The sequence below is a fragment of the Sander lucioperca genome, chromosome 15 (assembly GCF_008315115.2).
Source record: "Sander lucioperca isolate FBNREF2018 chromosome 15, SLUC_FBN_1.2, whole genome shotgun sequence".
NCBI lineage: Eukaryota > Metazoa > Chordata > Actinopteri > Perciformes > Percidae > Sander > Sander lucioperca.
Genome location: NC_050187.1, coordinates 28,421,689 through 28,443,615, shown reverse-complemented (window position 1 = coordinate 28,443,615; position 21,927 = coordinate 28,421,689). Strand labels below are relative to the sequence as shown.

The following is a 21,927-nucleotide window of genomic DNA, read 5'->3' as shown; positions in this document are numbered from 1 at the left end:
AATACAAAACCCAGCCAAATTCTTTTTCATGTAGTCCTTTTACGCCTACAGAAGATTTTTGAAAAGTAAATTATAAAATCATTTGTTGTTGAAAAACAGTATTTATGTAAGTATTTACTTGATTTAACTTTAAACCATGTTGTGTATGTGTATAGTAGTAAGAGAAAGAAATCATGAACAAAAGATGCTAGGCATTGATTATACAAATGTTTTTTTTTACATTACTGCTTGTAATGAAAGTGATAAAGTGCAGGTAACTCCTCAGTTAACAGTTTCACCCTCATAATGACTGACCTTTTCCATTTTTTTTAAAAACACGTAACAGATGCATTGACTACCACAGTGGAGGAGTTTCATTTCTGAATTAAATAATGCCTAAATTAAAGTACACCTATCTTGCAAATCTCTACTCTCTCTAATCTGTCTCTACAATTCAGGGTGACCTTTCATTTCCCTGCAGAGGGGATGCAGTATAAGGCTCTTTGGAATAGAAATCTTCAAATTTACAGGTTCTGTCTGCATTTAGAAATTCAAGGACAAAGCAAAAAAACGTGAGAAGGAAAAATTATCTGAGGCAGGTGTGTGATAAACAAAGGAGGAAGGAAAGAGCGACAGAACAAAGGGTATAAAGATAGAAGTGTCAAACATTAGTCGTCTGTTGTTGTCTTTTGATGGTTGTGACACTTGTGATAATTAACAAAAGCTAAGTGGAATAAATTTACAACAAAGCATGCTATCTTGATTCTTTGACAGTTTGCGTGTGAAGAACTTTTCGCAGAAAACTAGTTTGTGTCTCATTGTTTGAAAAGCCTTGGTGGATTAAATTTTTTTTGCTTTCATTTATTGCAGCAAAGCCACGGCAGAACCAGTCTTCTGTACTTTATTGTATCTCTGACATTTGTTGTCATGACAGGAATGTACAGTATGCTTTGAAAGCTCCTTTAATAGGACGTTGCAGGGTAGTACAGTATACGAGGGATCTTAGATGAGACGATGTGACCGCTGACCCCTTCATGAACTTCGGCAGAGATAACTTTGTTTAGGAGAGATGGCTGTAGGTTCACTAGCAACCGCTGCAGTCAATCAGTATGTTTGGTAATCTGATTCATGGCTGCCAGGATGGGCGGGTGCCCCTTCGCTGAACTGGTGTTCAAGTATCTGACCTGATGTGTGTGTATATATGTATATGCCAAATATTTGCATTATATCAATTTCAATCGCAACATTTCACTAACTGATTCTAATTTATTTTGAGGTCCACATTGTAACAAACCTAACCTGCCTTTTATCTTAGGCATATTATCAAGGTGTCTTATTTCTCTCAGAGGCAGTTACTGAAAGACAAAACCTAAGACATGTTTAGATGAACTGCAGATAATTTAAACTGCTGACCAAAAGAAAGAGTCTTCTGCTATTGGTTTTCACGTCAGTAGCAGGCTCGTGTCTGAATACATGTCAGACGGAGTTTGCAGTCCACTGGCAGTGGACGTTTTTAGTTACACCCTGAATCGTTAGTAAGAACAGCAAAAAAGCAGTGTTAAAGTGCATGGACCTCGCTTCTCCTACAATCCATGAGGCACCTGAAGGCACCCGAATCTGATGATATTTTCAAATGATCTTTTTAGTTTGGCATTTACATGGATTACAGACCTTTTTTGTAGCTAGTGCATATCTAATCTTTTACAGCGCTGCATCAGTCTCTCTCTTTTTTATTTTAGTTTATTTGACATCGAGAAGGGGGATGTCAAATCACACACAGCTACAAAAATATCAAGTGTGACAATATGAAGTCTGAGACTTATTTCCATTGTAGTTCCAAATATTGCACTACCTTTTATTATCTGATATATTTCACTTTATTATATCACTGTTTATATAATTGCTACATTTCTCTTAATTTTTTTTATTTTTGTGTTTTATGTACTGTATTCATTTGATGCTTTTAGCATTTTTATGTGAAGAAACACTTTTACAAGAAATGTGATTTAATAACTGGAATAGAGGAATTAACAAAGCCTGTCAAAGTTTAATCTGAAACTGTTCACTCTGCACTTGTATAGGAAATTAATTAATTAGCTATTCATTTTTCCTAACAGCGTGACTCAATCAGAGAGGCAGCTAAAAATGCTCTCGTTTTTAATCGCCTTCATTGACATACTATTTGAGTACTGCACATCGGTTTTGTGGTGTGTGTGTCACAACTTTCATGGTGACTGTGTGTTTACTGCAGGCTTGGAGATACAGATCAGCCACAAGCCAAATGCTGGTCATGGTTTAGGCTTTTATACTCCAGCCACATGGGCAAGAAACCGGTCATCATCTGAAGGAATGGTTTTACTCTGAAAATCAAAAAAAGAGTCAATGTGGTACAGTTTGTTTGCAAAGCGTGAGGAAAACAGATATATCTATCATTTTAATTAAAGAAACAACATGTAAGAGGTTCTTTAAATCCTTGTTTACCAAAATAAAAGACCTTCTACTAACAAAAAAGTAGAGATCATCTGCATTATGTTGAGCTCCCAGCTTTAAGTAACAGTTACTGTATATTTATATTGAGGACAGAGTGTGTTAAAAAAAAACCCTACATGACACTTAAATTGAAGAAAAATGACCTCCATACATAATACACTACTAAACTGAATGTTAACTGAACATAATCAAAATCGTCATATTAAGAAAAACAACTCTGTGAGGTTGTAACAGCTGTATTATTGAATTATTGATCTATGAACTTCAGAAAACATGTCCTACACAGACTGAATATTTATATCTAAAGCTGATGCTGACTGTTTCTCTACTGGGGCTTGCTGGTTTATTACCACTAGGCTATGCTGTGCTCCCAGGCCACTCTCCACTCCAGCCTTAACTCACACCCATCCAGGAAAAGATGAGTCTTCACACCTCCTCTGCAGCCTTCCCTCATTTCTCCCTTCATATCGCTCTGTTTTTCCCCGTCCTGGTTTTATAGCTCGGCTCCAACACCCAGCTTTTTCCACTTGTTCTCTCCTCATCGTCATCCTTCATCCCTCTGCTTTGCCACTCTCCTTTTTTTCTCACTTTTTCTCCCTCCCTCCCTCCCTCTCTCCCTCCCTCCCTCCCTCTCTCCCTCCCCTTCTCTCTCAAAGGTGCTGATCAATTCACAGTCTCCCTGGGAGGTGTGAGAAACCCCTCCCCATCCTCACCCATCTACCCACTGCCACCCTGAACGGTGCGACTGGCCAGCACATGACTCCCATACCCTTCCCACACCCAAATCCTTCACCCCTTGACTTTTGGGGAAGAAAGGATATAGAACATACACTCCGTGTGTTCCTTCTTTTCTACTCCAGTCCTCCTCTTTTCACTCCGTCCTATCTCAGCAAAAGTGTCTGCGACACCATTAGCACACCTGAAATAATAGCAGCAGTGACAAATGCTGCTGGAAGGGGAGGGCGAGGGACTTGAGAGAGAGAGAGAGAGAGAGAGAGAGAGAGAGAGAGGTGTGTGTGATAAAGTGATGAGCTCTCTATCTATCTGTGGGGTTAATTCAGACTTGGCAGCCTTTCAGAGTAAAAGTGGAGCTGGAGAATTTTCACATTGTACCACTGGCCACCGGGTCAGCCAGCAGCACAATGTGAAAATTGACTGGCAGCATTCAGCACATAGACCTTGTGTGTGTGTGTGCGTGTGCGTGTGCTTGAATGTACACATTTATAACTATATATAAATATGTGTGCATCTATTTTCACACCATTCTCACCATATGGGAAAGCAGCTGTTCATCACATATGTATCTATAGGTGTGATGCAGCGATGTCAGTGTGGCTGTCGCATCCAAAAGCTCTTGTATCTGTTCAGGTTCAGTGGTTTGCAGTTCTTCATCATTAATCTATGTCCACTTTAATGTAACCTACGTATGAGGTGTTCAGTGAGAAAGCAGCAGCAGTTGTCTTACTTTAAGGCCTTAACAGAGCTAAATTAAGCTTGAAATTACTGCTTTTATATTTGAAACGCAGATACCAGTTATAGTTTTACACATTGTGTCATCTAGAAAGGAGATGTTTTTTAAAAAGCTCCTGAGTGCAGTTTAATTTGTGCACCAAACTTAATCTAAGGGTTGAATCCTTAATGCTACAGTCTTTTGATTTTATGACTTTAGTTGGAATTTATTTCTGTTTGGAGCTAAAGAAAAGCTCATAAGGTCATATTTTGGTAAAATGTTACTTATGTCACATTCAGAGTGAATACAGCAATAGAAATTGATGGATCGCTTTATCAACAGTTTCACATCTAACTTAAAATAAAACAAACTCAAAAACAGACATTTGCAATAAAAGGCTACACCCCAAAAGACAACCAGCACTTTTCTATATTTTATTAGCATGTTAAATGATTGAAATGAACAAAGATCACAAGAAATATAACAATTTCTTTATAGATTCAAACATAATATTTAGCATTTAGTGCAGCATGCTGGAAAAGATAAAAATGCTGACAATGCAACAGAAGTACACAAAAAGTTTAACGGTCGATTTATTTTGTAGGGTTGCTTTTTATCTTAATTATCTGAGCAAGACTGCCTTTCTGCTTCTCATGTAATTTCCAACAGGTCCGGTAGAAGGCGCAAATGATTAAGCATTAATGTGTGTGTGAGAGACGAGCAGCTCAGATTAACATGGGGGCCAAACTGCAGGATGCAACAGAAGTGAAAACTCCCAGAGGAAAGCGTTACCCCTGGTACACAATGTAACTGATTTCATGGTTTAAAATTAATATTGCGAAACATCATATTATTGCCATTATACCAAAGCAATGCTTTTACACCATTAAACACAAGCCATAGTAGCCTATTAACCAGGATGTTTTCGGTGCCATGTGATTGAACACTCGTAATATTAGTGCCATTATTTTTTTGTTTTATTCATCAAACTTTCGCAAACACCTCACCATCCTTTTACAATTATCTATTACAGAGACAAACTGTATTTCACCCTTTGCTACACGTTACAACAGTTTGCAAACAATACATGCCTTTAACGTGTGACACTGGGTTTTACACTAACTTTTAAAATAAATCTTCGAGGCAAGAGAAACCATTTACTCGTACAAAGCTGAGCGCCTTTTTCCTAGACTGAGCTCACAGCGCCTAAATGCACCCTTAATGAATCCGGCTGGATATTCTGACAGGCGATAATATACTAGTAGTTTCATATAATTAGATGAGCTGTGAAAACTTTGCAGCAGGTCTATCTGTCTGCCTGTGTGCTGCAGCGGTGATACAAAGCAGAGAGGCTCGGTGGCCTCTGCAGATCCCAACACGTTTGGGCGCAGAGCTGCAAAAAGTTTGACCTCAGTTTGAAACCTCGGGCTGCCAGTAGCTCCACAGACACACAACCACAAAGGCTCGGACATCGTCATTCTCTGACCTGGAGATGTTGTTTTTATCTATTTAAAAAAAAAAATTAAAAAAACTCAAAGTGCACGTATTAAAATACATTTTCAAATGTGCATTATTTATTACAACACTGTAACTCAAAATAGCTGGCGATGACTTAAAATAGTAATATGTAACAGTAGAGGGAAACACGTCTTAGACGTTTTGGATGTTGCGTGTGTTTTGATAAACTAACATAAAGGCTGCAGCTCGTCTTTGTCTCCAAACTGCTCAAGTCACGGCGCACAGGCCGTGGAATAACGCATCCATTTGTTTCGGCAGTCAAACATGCTGTCCATTTACATTCAGCCGTTTGAAAGTAATACCTGCTGATTTTATTGAAACGACTCAAAGCATTACCGTCATCGCAAAGCGGATTAAACACAAATGACGGTATTTGCCCCCCCCCTCTCTTTTTCAGCATGCCAAAATGCGCTGACCCTCACGAAAGAGCAAGTTCAGGAGAGAAAGTGGAGCTCCAGTTTGCTTTTATAGACGCTAATTGACGTAGCTTAATTGCTTTATAATGCCATTGTAGTTATTTTACAGTGGTCAGGCGCTGATGTGGTCTCCTTTCATGTTAATTTAGCTATGCTTTTTCTCTATAACCCTCTTAACATTTAGGGCGCCTTGTGGTGTAGTGAGCCAGGCTATAATCCTGTTTACGTTTCACTAAATGCACACATTTAGCTGAAAGTGGATTTAAACACCAGCTTCTTGTTTAATTAAAAATAACTTCCCATCAAGAAAATATCAATGACAATACTACTTTGTTTAATTAAATAGGCCTACGCCATAAAAATAAATAAAATGAGAGCTTCTACTCACCAATAAATAATTGAATTAAGTAACTCGACGAGTACAAGTCAACCCAGTTTATTATTTGATCCGGTATCTCTGTGCGTAAAAGTCCATGGCTCCTGCGCAGCTTCGTGGCTTCTCTGCTGTCCGCGCCCCAGAGTCTCGCCGGCCGGTCTGCCGGAGGCTTTGATAGTCATTTCATGCCTGTACATTTGTCCCATCGGATCCCACCGCTCGGGTTTTACCGCAGGAATCACCGCCGAATGTGTGAAGCCGCATTATCATGTTATGACACCATTTCTGGCACCGGGGGCAGATGATCGATGACTGGACGCGCTGCACACACACAAAAAAAAAAGAAATCTTCAAACAGGCTGTCACCGACCAGCAACACCTTATGAACATAATCAGGAGATAATGTGGCTCTTTTACACACTCTCCGTTTACGTGTTATGGGCTGAGAAATAAATAAAAAGTTGGGGAAGCCTGTAGTCGGGATCATCATGTGGAAAACAACCACAAAAATAAAGAAATCTGGAAATCCTTGCGCGTCTTCCCTTAAAACTCACCCTGTCCATGGAACTTATCCCGTTTTTATATGAGTTCATATGCCATGAAATATATCGTTAATATTTAATGCAGCTTTTGAGGCTGTTATACTCTTTTCTTAATAAAAAAAAAAAACATTGATAGACTAAATGAAATACGATTTGTAGCCCTTTATATCCCAGTGAGGAATGAAATATAACGAGTTCATGTAGTAAATTCAAACTATTTTGTTAATTTACATCCACACATTACTCAATGATATAATATATGATATAATTAAGTTTCCTCTCCATTAATTAAAATTCATCAATATTTGACCAAACTTTTACAACCTCTGCACTGCAAACCGTGAAGAGACACACGCTGAAATAATAACTTCTGTGAGAGAAGACACTTGACAATATTTGAATTCGAGTGTTGAGTCTGTTTGGTTTTGAGAAGTTAAGTCAGAGTGTGAGTGCATTTAGAATGGAGGTAAAGTGAACATTGGTGTTTGTGTGTGTGTGAGAGAGAGCGAGAGAGAGAGAGAGAGAGAGAGAGCGAGAGAGAGAGAGAGAGAGAGAGAGAGAGAGAGAGAGAGAGAGAGAGAGAGAGAGAGAGAGAGAGAAAACAAGAAAGATATCTTGGTCTATATGTATATAATCTGTGTTTTGGTGAATTTACAGCCTGTAGAAGTTGACAGAAAACACAGAACACAGTGTGTGTGTTTTTTCTGTTCGCGGACGATGTTTAGTTTGCGCCTCCTCGCAAATGTGGCCTAAAACCGATCAATCAGCTCCGGATCGATCATGTGGGGAGCCAATAGGGGGCTCCCATCCCTGAGCCCCTCTGCCATTGGACAGCCCGGGCAGACTGGAGCGACCCATTCAGCGCTGCTGTGGGGGAGAGGGACGGATGACATGTGAACTGTTATTTGGATCTAAAAGATGCTTTGCAGAGCTTCTGTAACGTTTTAATGACTTTTTCTTTTCAGAATCCAGCATGAAGACTCAGTGTCAAGATGGGGAGTAATTCATCTGCGTTTGCACATAAAACAATCAATTATTCAAATTCAATATAAACCGTTCTCGCAAAATAACTTCAAGACAGTTGTATTTATTGTTCTTTTTTATCTGGAGTTGACACTTTCCTAACATTTTATAGCCTTTGCATTCCCATTGTCAAATCGTATGTACATTAATGCAAACGTGCAAGCAAACCGTCTGTAGGCTACAGGAGTTAATTGTAACAAGACGCTACAAGACGTCAAAACCTGCCAGACTGGATGTTTGGCTCCAGCCTGCACTGTGGATAACATGCAGACATGATGGTGACAGTCTACCAGAAGCTTAACCTGACTATAAAACTATTAGAATAATAGTTTTAGCTTATGATAGGAATGATCATAAAGTTATAACCAGTCCAACTTTGATATACAATTTAGATCATATAAGCTCTTGATAACATACCTGACAATATCTCACAATCAGAGTTGAAAGCTTGTTCAGTTCGCCGTTAATAAAGTGTTTACAAGTAGAGAAGTGGATACTGGACACGTCAATCCCGAAATACAGGCCTTTCAGTATTTACAAACGGCCCCAGACTGAAGATTAAAGTAATTTTATGAGAGTGAGACATGAAGCTGGAGTCCTAGTTGGATATTCGGTGTTTATCCCCGTGTTGTTGCAGCTCGCGGTGCGGCTGGCTGGTCTCGCAGGGTCCTCCCACCCCCCCTCCTCTCCGCACGACTTGCTGCAGCCCGGTGCGTTGTGTAAGACGCGACCTGTTATGGCCACCACTACTTCCGGGTTTCAGCAGTCTGGTCCAGATCCTCCGCTCCTCCTCAGCTCAACACACACATCCATTGTACACAAACGGGCAGGCGGCTCACGCATACGCACGCACTTACACACATACAGACACATACACACATATATACGCACACACGCACAGCATCGATCGTGGCTCCTTTAAGAAAGCCTAAGCCAGAATTATCACCCCACCTCCTCTTGATCTCCTCTAGACGCTTTTGCATAAGAAAATCAAGCCGGGAGCCGAGAGTGATCAAAGAAAACGAGAGGAGAGCTGCTTCATTTTTTAACTGTGATTGTGACCATTAACATTTAGGTGGTGCCGATCCCTTGGAGACGCGCGTCGGACCATCATTCATCCGGTACTTTTGACAAGCCCTCGCGTTTTGACTGACAGGCGGAGTGGCAAAAAGGCATGAGAGTCGCCAGTTTTGTTTGAGGGGCTATTTTATTTTCATCCTGGTTTTGGAAAAGGAGCGTGGCGCCGCTGCCCCGAGGATAGCCGAGGACATATTCGCCGCGCCTGGGCTAAACTTGCGCAGAAAGCGGGGGCTGGCTTCACCGTTCCGTGGAAAAAAGAGGCATACGGGATTTTGGCTGAAACATCTTCCCATTTATTTGGATTTTCTTTCTTCATTTCGTCTCCACCCTGGCCTCAGAGAGGATTTATCTAAACTGAAAGGACGACCAGGGAGTCAGGAGGGTTATGGCGCAACGGGTACGTAGGGCAATCCCCCTAAAAAGTTTCTCTAAGTCTGCTGTGCTTGAATGCAATCCTGCACTGTAACGTGGCTTAATGACACACATACCCGCACGGACACATACTCGCGGCGAAAGTTTCTGTCGTCTTCAGACACATGGAGACACAGTTTCATTTTTTGGCGTCTTTTGGCACGGTATTACGCGCGGCCCATTTCGTTTGCACCACAAACCGGACCACTGAGGGATATTGGAAGCGTGATCAAATCTCACATCGGCTATGTTTTTTAGATTAGTTATGACAGGCCAGTTACTGGAAGCGAAATGGGGGAGGGCATAGAGGCAAAACAAATCTCCACATTTCTCCTCAGACTGTTCGGTCAAGATTTCATATTGAGTGGAGCATTTTTGAACAAAACAAAAATCCTTATAATCAGTTCTGCTTCATCACTCGACTTTACACAGCAAAATGTGCTAAAACATGCACAATTAGCATAATGCCAGTGAGGCAGTTTTTTTTTTTGGCAATGAGGTGATGACAAACGCTTTGATTCATACACTCCAGCTTCAGAACAGCGACTGGGATCTTCACACGGATAGTAAACAGTGTAAAAGCAGAGATGTTGGGGGCACACTGGACACATTTAGCTGCTATAGTTTGGCACTGGAGCTGCACCACGCTGGGGTTTGCACCTCTTTGCCTTTAGGGTCGAAATGCTCAGCTTTAAGTGAAAATGCTTTTTACTCTTTTCCCGGCACTTGTTTGTCACTTCTAGAGAGCACTATCAATAATTCAAGCCTCTTTTTAATCTGTTAAAGCAGCAAACCTCGAGTAAAGCTTTTAGTTAGGCTTCAGCATACCTAAATCAGCATTTCTGCGTTCAAGCACACCGGCAGAGTGTTTAACAACGACCAAAACAACAGTGTTAAAGGCATTATTTAACTCAAAACTGACACGTGAAAAAGTTTGAATATCTCAGTTCCAGTTTAACATCATCTGAAAAGCGCAACATGCGTTTACTTGTGTTTGTGGCATGCATTAATCACAGTGTGCTTGGTGGGTTATTACATGCTGCACAATTATGAGCCTTTAAAATGAGAAAACACTGCAGTTAACAAGTTTAAGACAATTGTTGTTGTACACACTGAAAACACAGGAAACCAGACGTGGAGTTAAAACTTATACTGCCTGGTTCATAATAATATAATAATAATGATGATAATATAATAATAATAATAACAATAATAATAATAATAATAATAACTGAGGCATGTAGCTGTAGGTTTGCTTGTTCTACTCCCAGTATTTTTGAACATATTGAATAATTCATATTTATTTGAGCTACAAGGGTCACTGTGAATAAGTTGAAAACAAAAATAGTTTTCACTTCAGAATAAACGCAATAGTCTGTTTACTGTGAACAATATCCTGCTTAACAAGTCACGTAGATTTCAGTATTTAAAACTTTTCCTGAAAACAAGTACAAAATAAAGGGACCGAGGTGAATTTATTTCTCTTGTTTTGCATATGTGAAGAGTGTTAGTATCATGAAAGAAAGCAGAAAAATGCAGCTCAGATCACTAGTGTCAGGAAACCCCTTTGAATTAAGAAAAAGGCTGTAACATGTCGACTTGTTTTAGAAATTAATGAAAATATTTCGCCCTGTTGGCAATTTTTTTTATATTCCTTTTTTATTTTTTTTTTATTTAGAAGAAAAACAAGACTTCAGGTCTCACTTTTAATACTTCAGATAACTTTTATAATATATTCCTGACTTGTGGTTTTATAGCAAAGTTATAACCAGAGTTTATTCTTGTGCATGAATACTCACTGTGCACCCGCGTGTTTGTTGTGTGCAGTACGAAGACTTGCCCCACTACGGGATGGACGGGGTGGGCATCCCGACCACCATGTACGGAGACCCGCACGGCGCCCGGTCCATGCAGGCGGTGCACCTCAACCACGGGCCCCAGCTGCACTCCCACCAGTATCCGCACACCGCCCACACCAACACCATGCCTCCCAGTATGGGCTCCTCTGTTAACGACGCTCTCAAGAGAGATAAAGACGCTATATACGGGTAGGTGCAAGCCTCCGGTCCGCAGGGAAACTCACTCTCTGGCAGACAGGCGTGCATCCAGGCCTGGAGGGGGCAGTCAGAGTGGGCTAGAGGGTACAAAGTCAGTCCTGGAGCAGGAAAAACACCGGCTCAATGCCCGGGACGGCCGTGCGTCTCGGTGAAGTGTTTCAGCAAAACACTGGAGCCCAAACTACTGCAGAGGCGCTGGGAAAGAGAGTGGCTGCTGCCCTTTTTGTTCTTTTATTGTTGCACATTCGGATTTGAATTTGATTTTTTAAAGTCAGTCATGTTTATCACGCCTTTCTGCTGGTAAACAACTGCACACATATTAGAAAAAATAAATATAGCTTACTCATGGCGTTTATCTCACAAATGTTCCGCTATTTGGTTCACTGGAAAATGTATTTTGACTCTTAAGAATAATTATGAGACAAAGTCCACTTTAATTAGAACTTCTTATGTATTCTTTTTTTTTTTATTTGACGTGCTTAATTTCTTTTAAATGTTTTATCGTTTATCGTGAGCAAAATAATTACCTCTCTCTTTCAACCATTTTAATTAATTGTGTGTAATGTGCCAGGCTTCAGGAAATTAAAAATATATCCCGTTTAAAGGAAATCCCACATATGCATGTCATTTATTAATTTACAGGAGTTAATTAAAAAACTAAGCATGATATCTTCACGGTGGCTAAACCTGGCATTAAAAGTTTCTCCATCTTACGCCATACTGTCCTAACTTTCAACACATTACCAGTCTGCACATATTTACTCTGATGACCTAAATAACAAATAATCACCAAATGTGCGCACATCTAGTCGCCTACAGCTTCAGAGGCTCTCGCCACCCACCCACCCACACACACACGCACACGCACACACACACACACACACACACACACACACACACACACACACACACACACACACACACACACACACACACACGCACGCACGCACGCACGCACACACGCACACACGCCTGGATCCAAACGGAGACCTGTGCAAGAAATTGTTTGACTGACTCTAAAGCTTTTATGCTATTAGGCGCGCCTAGATTTAATCACAGAAGTCTGCCCGCTGTTTGCAGCCTTTCTCCGAGCCTCTGCATAATATAATAGCATGGGCTGCAGCAGCAGTCCCCATGGGCGAGTTGTTGAAGAGTAGCATGGCTGGCTAAATCTAGCCTGGAGTAGTCTTGACCCCGGCGCTGTTCTCTCTAGTGACATTTGCTATTGTGTGTGTTCCCAGGCACCCCCTGTTCCCCTTGCTTGCACTGATTTTTGAGAAATGTGAATTAGCGACTTGCACCCCCAGAGAGCCTGGGGTGGCGGGAGGAGACGTCTGTTCATCGGAATCTTTCAATGAAGACATAGCAGTGTTTGCAAAACAGGTCAGGAAAGTTTGACTTTTTTAAATCTGCATGCTCGGGCTGGTTGAGCTCTCACCTGCATGCGTTAAGTGTGGAGCTCTTGCTTTTGTGCGTAGAGTTAAGCCTGCACTCAGAGAAAATAAAATGGCATTCACTAATAAAGAAAAGTGACTTAAAATGTTTCATTGTAAAATTTCATAGTGTGTTTGCTGTGCGTAAAGTATGAATGAATAGGCTACACCATTACGTGCACTTGCATGCTACATGTAACCTTACGTTATACAATATTTATAACTGTATCATATATTAATATATTTTGTGAAAATGTTTTTGCTTTTAGATCCGGGCAGAAAAGCCTTTATTTTCATCAAATCCAGAATTGGATAATCTGGTAAGAAACATTATATTTTTGTATGTGACAAATTACATTTTCTATTTTTTCCCAGAGTATTTTATGTACCAGCTGTTATTTGCATGCTTATTGACGGGTTGTATGTGTCAGAGAGCCATGCGGTTCTGAGAAGTCAAAGCAGGATTGGAGGTGCTGTTCCTCTCCCTGGATTTGATATCATGATGGCCCCCGGTTGTATCTGTAGATGAAGGGCTGCTGTTACAGCTGACACAAACCTTTGAACTCTGCCTGGAAAGTTATTCTATTCATGCTTTTCACTTTGTACAGCTTGGTACTTTGAATGTGATGTGACAGTTACGTTTTCCTCACGACTAGTTGGTGGCTAATAGATCTCTGACTCTGAGGCTTATTGCAGCACCAGCATGTACTGTATGCCTGCTCTCCATATTGCAATAACGTCAAAGTTTAATATCAGTTCCACATAAAATCCATTCATATGAATATTTTCCTCGTCTGTGGTTACTTGTATTGAGAAAAACGTGTCTGTTTAATACCAAAAGATCTGAGCAGCTCATTTTTCATTGTTATTTTAATTTTTCAGATGATTCAAGCCATTCAAGTTTTACGATTTCATCTTCTGGAGCTGGAGAAGGTAATATTCTCTCGCCATTTCTGTCCGGTGTGCCACTTTAGACCTATGGGCTGTATTTGCAAAAATGTATTTTTGCTAGTCGGTTATAATTAGCGTCAAAATCAATCAAGGGGCCAGTTCTCTTCCGCGTTTAATCACGACGCAAGCTGTTACAACTGGAACGGATATCTCTGTGGCCAAATCTCCCCGCATGTTTTAATGAAGTTTAATGCTGGCAGAAATTGCATGCAAGGTGAAACATAGACGAACTTTGCGGGTTTTTTTTTAGAAATGATTCTTTGTGGAGGGCAAAAAGGCCCCAGCAGCCATCTGTGAATAGAGGGAGTAGTGGGTGTAAAACTCTGATTTGTCTCCGTATCAGATGAAATACAGTAGCATGTACAGTCAACTTTAACCCAGACTGTAACATTATGGAATATTATGAAAGCTGTTAAAAGTTTTAGTCTTTAAAAGTTGCTTCCCATGCACGGCCCTTCTCAGATTATGCAACCTGTGCTGTAAAAAAAGAGGTTGTAAACTGTATACTGTGCAACTATAAATAACATGTATATGTAAATCAAGTTTGAGTTGATTTGCAGTTATCTGTATTGCTCTGCCCATCTGATATGTTTGCTTCTCGGGTGATAAGATGCTCCGCATTGGCAGCGATAATGTAATAAGTCGACGGAATTAAACAGTTTACCTTAAATGTCAGTCAAGCGGGTCACCCTCCTCTAATGGCCACTACCCGGGGCACCGATGATGAATTTAACACGGGTGTTGAGTGCGTTGTAGCCCCTGAGCCCTCTTGTCACTGTCAATTTTCGAGGATATCTCTATTTTGAGAGGAGAAAAAATAAAATTACTATCACAGTCCGGATGGAGCGCACTGCCACGGCACGGCACGGGAACTGGACACACCTTAGCCTTTAGAATTTTAGATTAAAAAAAAACTTTTTGGAGAAAAAAATGAATTTATGACCATATTTAGCCTAATTATTTATTACAGTGCCAAAACGGTAATATAGTGTCAGCGATCACTCAGTCATGCTTCTCTGTTAACTCTTAAAATATTTAAATATTTTAGATGCAACAACTGTGCTGTGATCTTTGGGTTTGCCAAATTGCCTAAAATCTCTTTTGCATGTCAAAGGCTGTCGTGTGTGTGTGTGTGTGTGTGTGTGTGTGTGTGTGTGTGTGTGTGTGTGTGTATATGTATATGTGTGTGAGTGAGAGAGAGAGAGTTGGGGCTGTGTTGTGGTCGCACATGTCAGTCGTATATGATGATGTCCCTTTTGGGTGAGTGTGTTACGCCTCTGCTTCCTCTCTCTCTGAAGGTTCACGAGCTGTGTGATAATTTCTGTCACCGGTACATCAGCTGCTTGAAAGGCAAAATGCCCATCGACTTGGTCATAGACGACAGAGAGGGCGGGTCCAAATCTGACAGCGAGGAAATCACAAGATCATCGGTGGCCCTTGATCAGGTAGCCTACATCTCTCTCTTTCCCTCTGTGTGTGTGTGTGTGTGTGTGTGTGTGTGTGTGTGTGTGTGTTCTCCCTGCTGGCTATTCAGCTATTCTGGGTCACTACTCCGCTGCGCTGTTATTTGCATATGATTAAGGCCGTTTTACATTCCATCCATCGGAATGAAAAATTTTCTGAATAATGTTGCTATTATTGGCCCATTAAGACTTGAACCCGGAACCGACCTGGGAAGATTAGCTCGAAAAAGCATCGCCATAAACTTGACCTGTTTCATGTCGATTTTAATTTAGTGCCTCTCTCCATTTTTCTTTCCTCTCTGTGTCTTTTTGAACCAAAGCGAAACGTTATCAGCTCCTCTCTGTTGTCTAGCCCAGGAGAGCAGCAGCAGGATGGGCTGCACACTGTGGTTGAGGTGCCTTGGTTTCTCCACTGTGGAGTTCACGGTTCATTACGCGTCTTGTCAGTATTTTTCCTTAGACATGAGTGCACATTGCTTATCGAGACCCTTCTTCTCTTCCTCCTTTATTTCGCTCAGAGCGCACAGATCCAGTACCAATAAGGGTTGTTTTCTAAAAGCAATAGAAGCACCGTATTAAAGGTAGATTAGGGAGTGTTTTCTTTTGTGCCGATATCAGAGATAACCACAGCCTTCATTATGTGCTCCACTGAGTGTTGGTACTCCGGGGACATTGTAGTGTGCGTGCAGGCATGACCCTAATGGTCCATACACTGCCGTTAAATAATGATAACAGCAACCGATGATTAGAATTATGCAAATCTGGATTTTCGGCCATTAATAGCTCGAGTCATTTGTGTAGGAGACAGGGCTGTAGACTATGAGACCTTGTTTTAATAAGTCAAACTACCCAAGAGTTTCAAGGAATGGCTTAGGAGAGTGGCGGCTATATAGTCTATGGATACCGATGAGAAGAAAAAAATCAAGTGGCCAAATTAAAGGGATTAGTTGGATAGTCCGACATAAAAAGTAATGAAGCGATTAGGCTTAATAATTTAAATCCGCGGACTTCCATATGGTTGAGTGGCCGGTCTGAGTAGAGAGAGAGGCAGCCATCGGCTTTTATGGGCTGAATGGCAGGACTGTGAGCGGACTGGGGCCCGAGTGGGAAGCCCCCCACCCCGCCGCGCATGCCATCCCCGGCCCTTATGTCTGATTATGGAAATGAGAAAGATCACCCGGAAGATTATACTTCATTTAATCCAGGAACAGAATTAAATAACACAGACGCCACTTGTGCATTTAAGTGTCTCTTTGAAGGGATGTTGTATTCTCTCGGGGATTCAGTTTTCAAAGTTTTTTTTTTTTTTTAATAGATAGGTCAGGAGCCTTATGTTATATAGATATGGAAATAGAGTCTGTTAAAACCCTTGGGTTTCTAGGTATATGAAGAAAATTATGTTGTGCTTGAGGCACTGATGCAGATCTTTAATTGACTGTAAGATGAAGACATGGCCTATTTTAATATAATGATGGTCCCTACATATATCCAATTCAGGGCAAAACTTAAAAGCTTTTGTTTACGCTGATATGACAGAATAATATAAATGACCTACAGGCATAGATAGTTTGCATTACAACGCAGAAGAAACTTTTTGACAGATGTGTAATATTGAGGGATTGACTGATGTTCCAGTAGGATAACATGGAGACTGTCCACAACAGCAGGCTGTGTGTAAATGGGTATATCCTAACAGGCAGAGGGTGCATGCCTCTCACTGCTGAATACTTATATTGTCAATCTAATGGCACTACACTCCATAACTTACTTGCTGCTGAATATATATATTTTGAGTTTCGTGGGCTATTTTTATGTGACATCTTATCTGCAGTTGTTAGGCAGTGACATCCTTAACAAATTTGCGTTGTGTGTGCATTATCCCTTTCCATATGTATTTTTAATATATGCCCTCAGGCATGAAGTTGAAGTGGACTGGAAAAAAATGCTGAGAATTTGCACAAAAGAACAATGTTAACAAGACTGAGAAAGCAGGCTCATTTATTCATAAACCAATTTATTCCAGTGAGGCGACTGTAGCAGAGGAGGAAAAAAATTGTCAGAGGAAAAAAATACTTTGAATTTATTAAACTCAACAATCCAGCAACGCTGACTTTCTTGCTGCATTATGCACCCTTGCGTCATGACAGTAATTTTCAGAATATTCTTTACAGGCGAGTATGGAGGGACGCTGAGCGCCCCTTTCAAAAGAAAGCAGAGCATAGCTGAGAGGTGAAAAAGTCAGAGAGGCTCTGCGCTGGCTTGTGAATGCAGCCCAGCCAGTTTGGGCTCACCCTCCTGTGTTTGTGTGTATGTCTCTGTGTGAAGTTGTGTGTGTGTCTCTGTGTCTCTGTGTAGGTGTGTGTATGTGTGTGTGTGTCTGTGTGTATAGGTGTGAGTGTGTGTGTGTGTGTGTGTGTGTGTGTGTGTCTCTGTGTAGGTGTGTGTGTGTCTGTGTGTATAGGTGTGTGTGTGTGTGTGTGTGTGTGTGTGTGCAAATGTGCACGAACAGTGTGCATGCATGTGTCTACAAGTGTATGCATTTGTGTATGTCTGTGTGTGTGTACACTGCTATGTGTATATGTGTGTTCAGACTGGCCTGATAAATGCAGCACCCCCCTCAGGTGCTATGTGAGTGGAGTGACTGGTTAGCACCAGTTGGACTTTCTTAACCCTTTCCCTGCCGCTCCCTGTAGAGCTTCCCACCACGTTTGCCTCATTTCTTCACTTGAGCAGCACATTTCCAGCTGCCCCATTAGACCTATACATTCAGCTGTATATAAACATAAAATTCCATTATTCTGAGTGAATTTTGCAGAGGCCTTTAATGTGGAAAGGCTCGTGTCCACACTAAATATGGCTGCGTCTGTCTCAGTTCTTGTTGTGGAAATGTGGCAACAGTCACTCTGCTGATTACATCCCTATTTGCCTGACACACATGTTCACCTCAGTCTAAAGAAGCAGGGATCTATTTCCACGCCGCTGTACGTCATTTGCACAGTTGCCTTTAATTGCGCAGAGAGCACAGGGAAGGGCGCAGCAATTTGCTAATGAACTCCGAGGGCCTCGGCTCTCCGCTGTAGAGCAGAACACTACTAATAGTGCTGAGGACTCACTCCAAGTCTCAAGAGCTCCTCTACTTGATTGAGCCATGCACGCTGAAGTGGGCTGGAAATAATTGAGATTTCCCTTAAAAATATTCTCTGCCTGCCTTTTTGTGGATGTGAGAAAGTCTTAAATGATTATGAATGCTCAGCAGTTGACCTGTGGAGTTAATTTAGTGAAGAGGTATTTTTATGTTATAGAGGCTTTTGTGACACTGATTTTGCTGTTGAAATCATGTAAAAACAATGTGAAATAGCCCACAATCTAAAATACCATCTACGTTTAGGATCCGCTGTTTTTCTCATGTCCCACACAATCTTTCCTAAACAAACCCTGCTTGTGTGAGCTTAGTGTTGTGGTCACTGTGTAAGAATTTACTCTTGATAGCGCTATCGCGGTATCTTTTCCCAACAATTGGCACTGTTATGCCATACAAGTGCTGGTTTCCAGGTCAGTGAGACCCAGCAGTGTTGGTTTAGGTAACTCTGGCGGTCAAAGAGTGACCCCTGGCCCCCTCCCCTCCTAACTCAATGGAAACCCTGACCGCTGGGGTCAGCCACTATTTTCCTAATCAGTACACCACTATCGCTAATCTATCCGCTTCTTGTTGAAGTATGGATCAAGTTACAGCCGACTATACAGGCGCACGCACTCTCTCTCGCTCTCTTTTTCATTCCCCCTCTCTCCTACAGTGGCACGCTGCTGATCGTAATACAGACTTTTGAATCTTCGTTGTGATTGTTGGTAATAGCAGCTTTTGTAGTTGAATAGAGGAGAGGTTTGACCCCCACTCACCCCCTCCCTCCTCTACACCCCCTCCTCCCTCCCCTCCCCTGAACTCCCCTTTTTTTCCATTGGGGAGTGAATGCAGGGCGGCTGTTAGGGATTCAACAAGTGATACAAAGAGGTGACCACGTGACTTGTGTGTTTCTTAGCCTCTTCATTATTGTGGTGGAATAGCAAGTAGGGGTGATTCTGATTAAGCAAATCAAGGCCAGGGTGACTTCAAAGAACAAGAGTGTCAGGAGCTTCTTATATACTTTTATACACTTTTAGACATCAACTTTTTTTGTACTAGGTTCTGGAGTTTTTTTCAGTTGATTTATTAGTTGTTTTTCAATCATGTAGTATTGCTGGAAACTATTGCTTAGTGGAGACACACTGTGTCATAGCTATTTTCTTGTGATAGCCACAAAATCCCAATTGCAAATAAAGTTCTTGGCTTGTGTCTCGTGTTACTTATGATGGGCTGCCATGTCTGTCCCCAAGGCCTGCTGTGGTTTCTTTGGCTAAGTAAACAATAACCTGGCTTAACACATGTGTACTTAGCTAATGGAAAGTTCCTCTCCCCCTTAACCCCCTGCAAGCCTCTGACAATGGCCGCCGTCACAAACAGCCCGTCTCCAAGGGATCCACCAAGAACATCCCAGCGCAGCGGCTGCAAGTCAAGCTAGGCTAGGCTAACGAAAAGAAACCACAGCGAAACATGTCATTAAGAAATTACGCCTGCCTTTTCATTCACAACTGAATAAAAAGAAATATGCTTTGTTTAGGGTTAGATAGCGCGGAGGGGAGAGCCCTCGAGTTAATGTTTTTGTTTGGATTTCAGCTCACAGAGAGTAAACAAGGAGTCTGCAGCGAGAGCTGAAGTGGAAGAGGCCACAGAGAAAGAAAATCACTTTGTCAGTTTCCGCGAGTGTCATCTAAATGGACTTTGAAAGCTCTGGTAATTATCTCAAACATGTAATTATCTTTGGTTGTCTCTATGAGGTTAACCCACCAGTTTTAAAAAGCCGATTGAAGAGTACCTGACGGCTATTCAATGTAGCATACTTTACTTACTCAAGAGACCAAATCCAGTTTTCTCTCTCACCCCCTTCAGCAATTATAAGGTTATTTCTTCTTTCTTTGTCTATTGTGAAGAGTTAGGGAGAAAGGGGGGTGCAGAACAGAATGGGAGGGAGGAGGGTCTTTTGCTCTTTCAGTCCTTTTTTTTTTTTTGCACCACGCATACCATTATCAGCCCCTCTTTTCATTTTGGAAGCACTAATATTGCAGCGAGGGGAGGAGAGGGGTGGAGAGAGCAGAGAAAGCGGAGGTAGTTGGGCAAGCACTTGCCTGGCCGGTTATCAGAGAGGCAGATCCTGCTTTATCTAGTCACAGTGGAAAGCAAAGTAAACAAGAGTTTACAATAGCTGGCCTTTCAGCCCCTTTCACTAACAGCTTCCCCACCAGCATTCAGCTGAGTGGGAGAATGTGTCCGGAGTTATTGCTGGCCATCTCGCTGCTGCAGCACTTATGGCATTCTCGCAGATTTCAACTTGAGGAAGCAGTGCTGCTGCAAAGGTCAAAAATGGTGTTAAAGAAAACAATCGCAGAGAACATATGCACCAAAGCATTCTGGGGGATGGAGTAGCCCAACTGTCATCTTTGATTCAGATGTACCACCACTGAAGAGTGTACAGTATGTGTGTGGGGTTATTTGGATATTTATGTCTGTGCCGTTAAGTATGCACATATGATTATTCCTGCACGCTCGCTGGCACAGAGCGAAAAGTAAATATCCATATCATCACAAAAGATATTTCAGAGTGAGGAAAGAGGAGAGGGGAGGGGGCAAAGCACAACAACCTTAACCATTTTCTTTATTATTGCAAATGAATTGGCAAGGCAACATTTCTTGCATGAGCGCTTGTATGATATGGGGCCTGGCACAGCGAGAAAGGGAAGCCCCCCTCGCATCTTAGACGCGGCACAATGAGAATGCATTGGATTGGAATGCCTCACCGATCATAGTGGAATCAGAATTTCCAGCAAGGAAAATCTTTTCATGGTGAATTAGGGTGGTGGAAGGAAGAAAAATGGTAAGGAAAAAAAAAGAAAAAGAATAAAAGGTATGCATGGCTTCCAAATAGGGTTCCCTCGGCGCGGCAGATTTAAGAACTTTAGCTAAAGCTAGGCAGAATAGAATGTGGAAAATTAAATTTACGAAACAATTAAGCATTGAATTAATCTACATCCCGCACAGGAGAGAGCGAGCAAGAGTGAGAAAGAGTTAAAGAGAGGGGGAGAGAGAGAGAGAAAGCGCGCGCGAGAGAGAGAGAGAGAGAGAGAGAGAGAGAGAGAGACCATGGCGGCTCATTAAGGGGAAATAGAATAAATCAAGTGTGTAGTTATGTGTGCAGAGGGACAACTCTCTCTTTCTCTCTGTTTGCTCAAGCTTTCTGTTTATGCATCTATTCATCTTGTAGATTTACATATCCCATATTTTGAAGGTGGACTTCTACATTGTGTGCAGTCTTGTTGGCACAGGGTGTGTGTGTTTTTTTTGTCACTGTGTGTCTTGTGGTCAAGGTGTGTCCTTTGTTAAACAGGGACTGTGAGTATGGCGGTGCTGTGATGTGTTTGCATAAGGTAGATGAAAGGTATTTGTGAGTTAGCGTGTGTATGTGTGTGTGTGTGTGTGTATGTGTACAAGCTAAGTGACCAAAAACGTTTTTTACCGTGTGACATCGTATATTTGTGTAATGGTGTGTGTGCACGTGCTGTGTGACCTGTGTGTACTGGTATGTGTGTGTTGTGTGATCTCAGCCGTGTGTATTAATTGAGTGTTAGATCAGTGCCGGGCCTGTTCCG

General features: G+C 41.6%; 1 protein-coding gene and 1 long non-coding RNA gene across 2 annotated transcripts in view; one reads left to right on the top strand and one right to left on the bottom strand.

The window, feature by feature from the left end:
• Positions 1 to 4,388: 4,388 nt before the first annotated feature.
• LOC116061631 lies at positions 4,389 to 8,488 on the bottom strand. Its single transcript, XR_004107755.2, has 2 exons — positions 8,212 to 8,488; positions 4,389 to 6,550 (listed from the first exon to the last, which is right to left on the bottom strand). It is a non-coding gene; the product is annotated as an uncharacterized LOC116061631 (long non-coding RNA).
• An 89-nt stretch (positions 8,489 to 8,577) lies between these two features.
• The window catches only part of meis1b (Meis homeobox 1 b), a 79,939-nt gene continuing 66,589 nt past the window's right edge, over positions 8,578 to 21,927 (top strand). The window contains exons 1-6 of the mRNA XM_031315933.2: positions 8,578 to 9,271; positions 11,113 to 11,333; positions 12,584 to 12,725; positions 13,045 to 13,095; positions 13,658 to 13,708; positions 15,025 to 15,171. Coding sequence (XP_031171793.1) covers positions 9,260 to 9,271; positions 11,113 to 11,333; positions 12,584 to 12,725; positions 13,045 to 13,095; positions 13,658 to 13,708; positions 15,025 to 15,171 — 624 coding nt within the window. The 5' untranslated portion in view covers positions 8,578 to 9,259. The remainder of the gene's footprint in view (positions 9,272 to 11,112; positions 11,334 to 12,583; positions 12,726 to 13,044; positions 13,096 to 13,657; positions 13,709 to 15,024; positions 15,172 to 21,927) is intronic.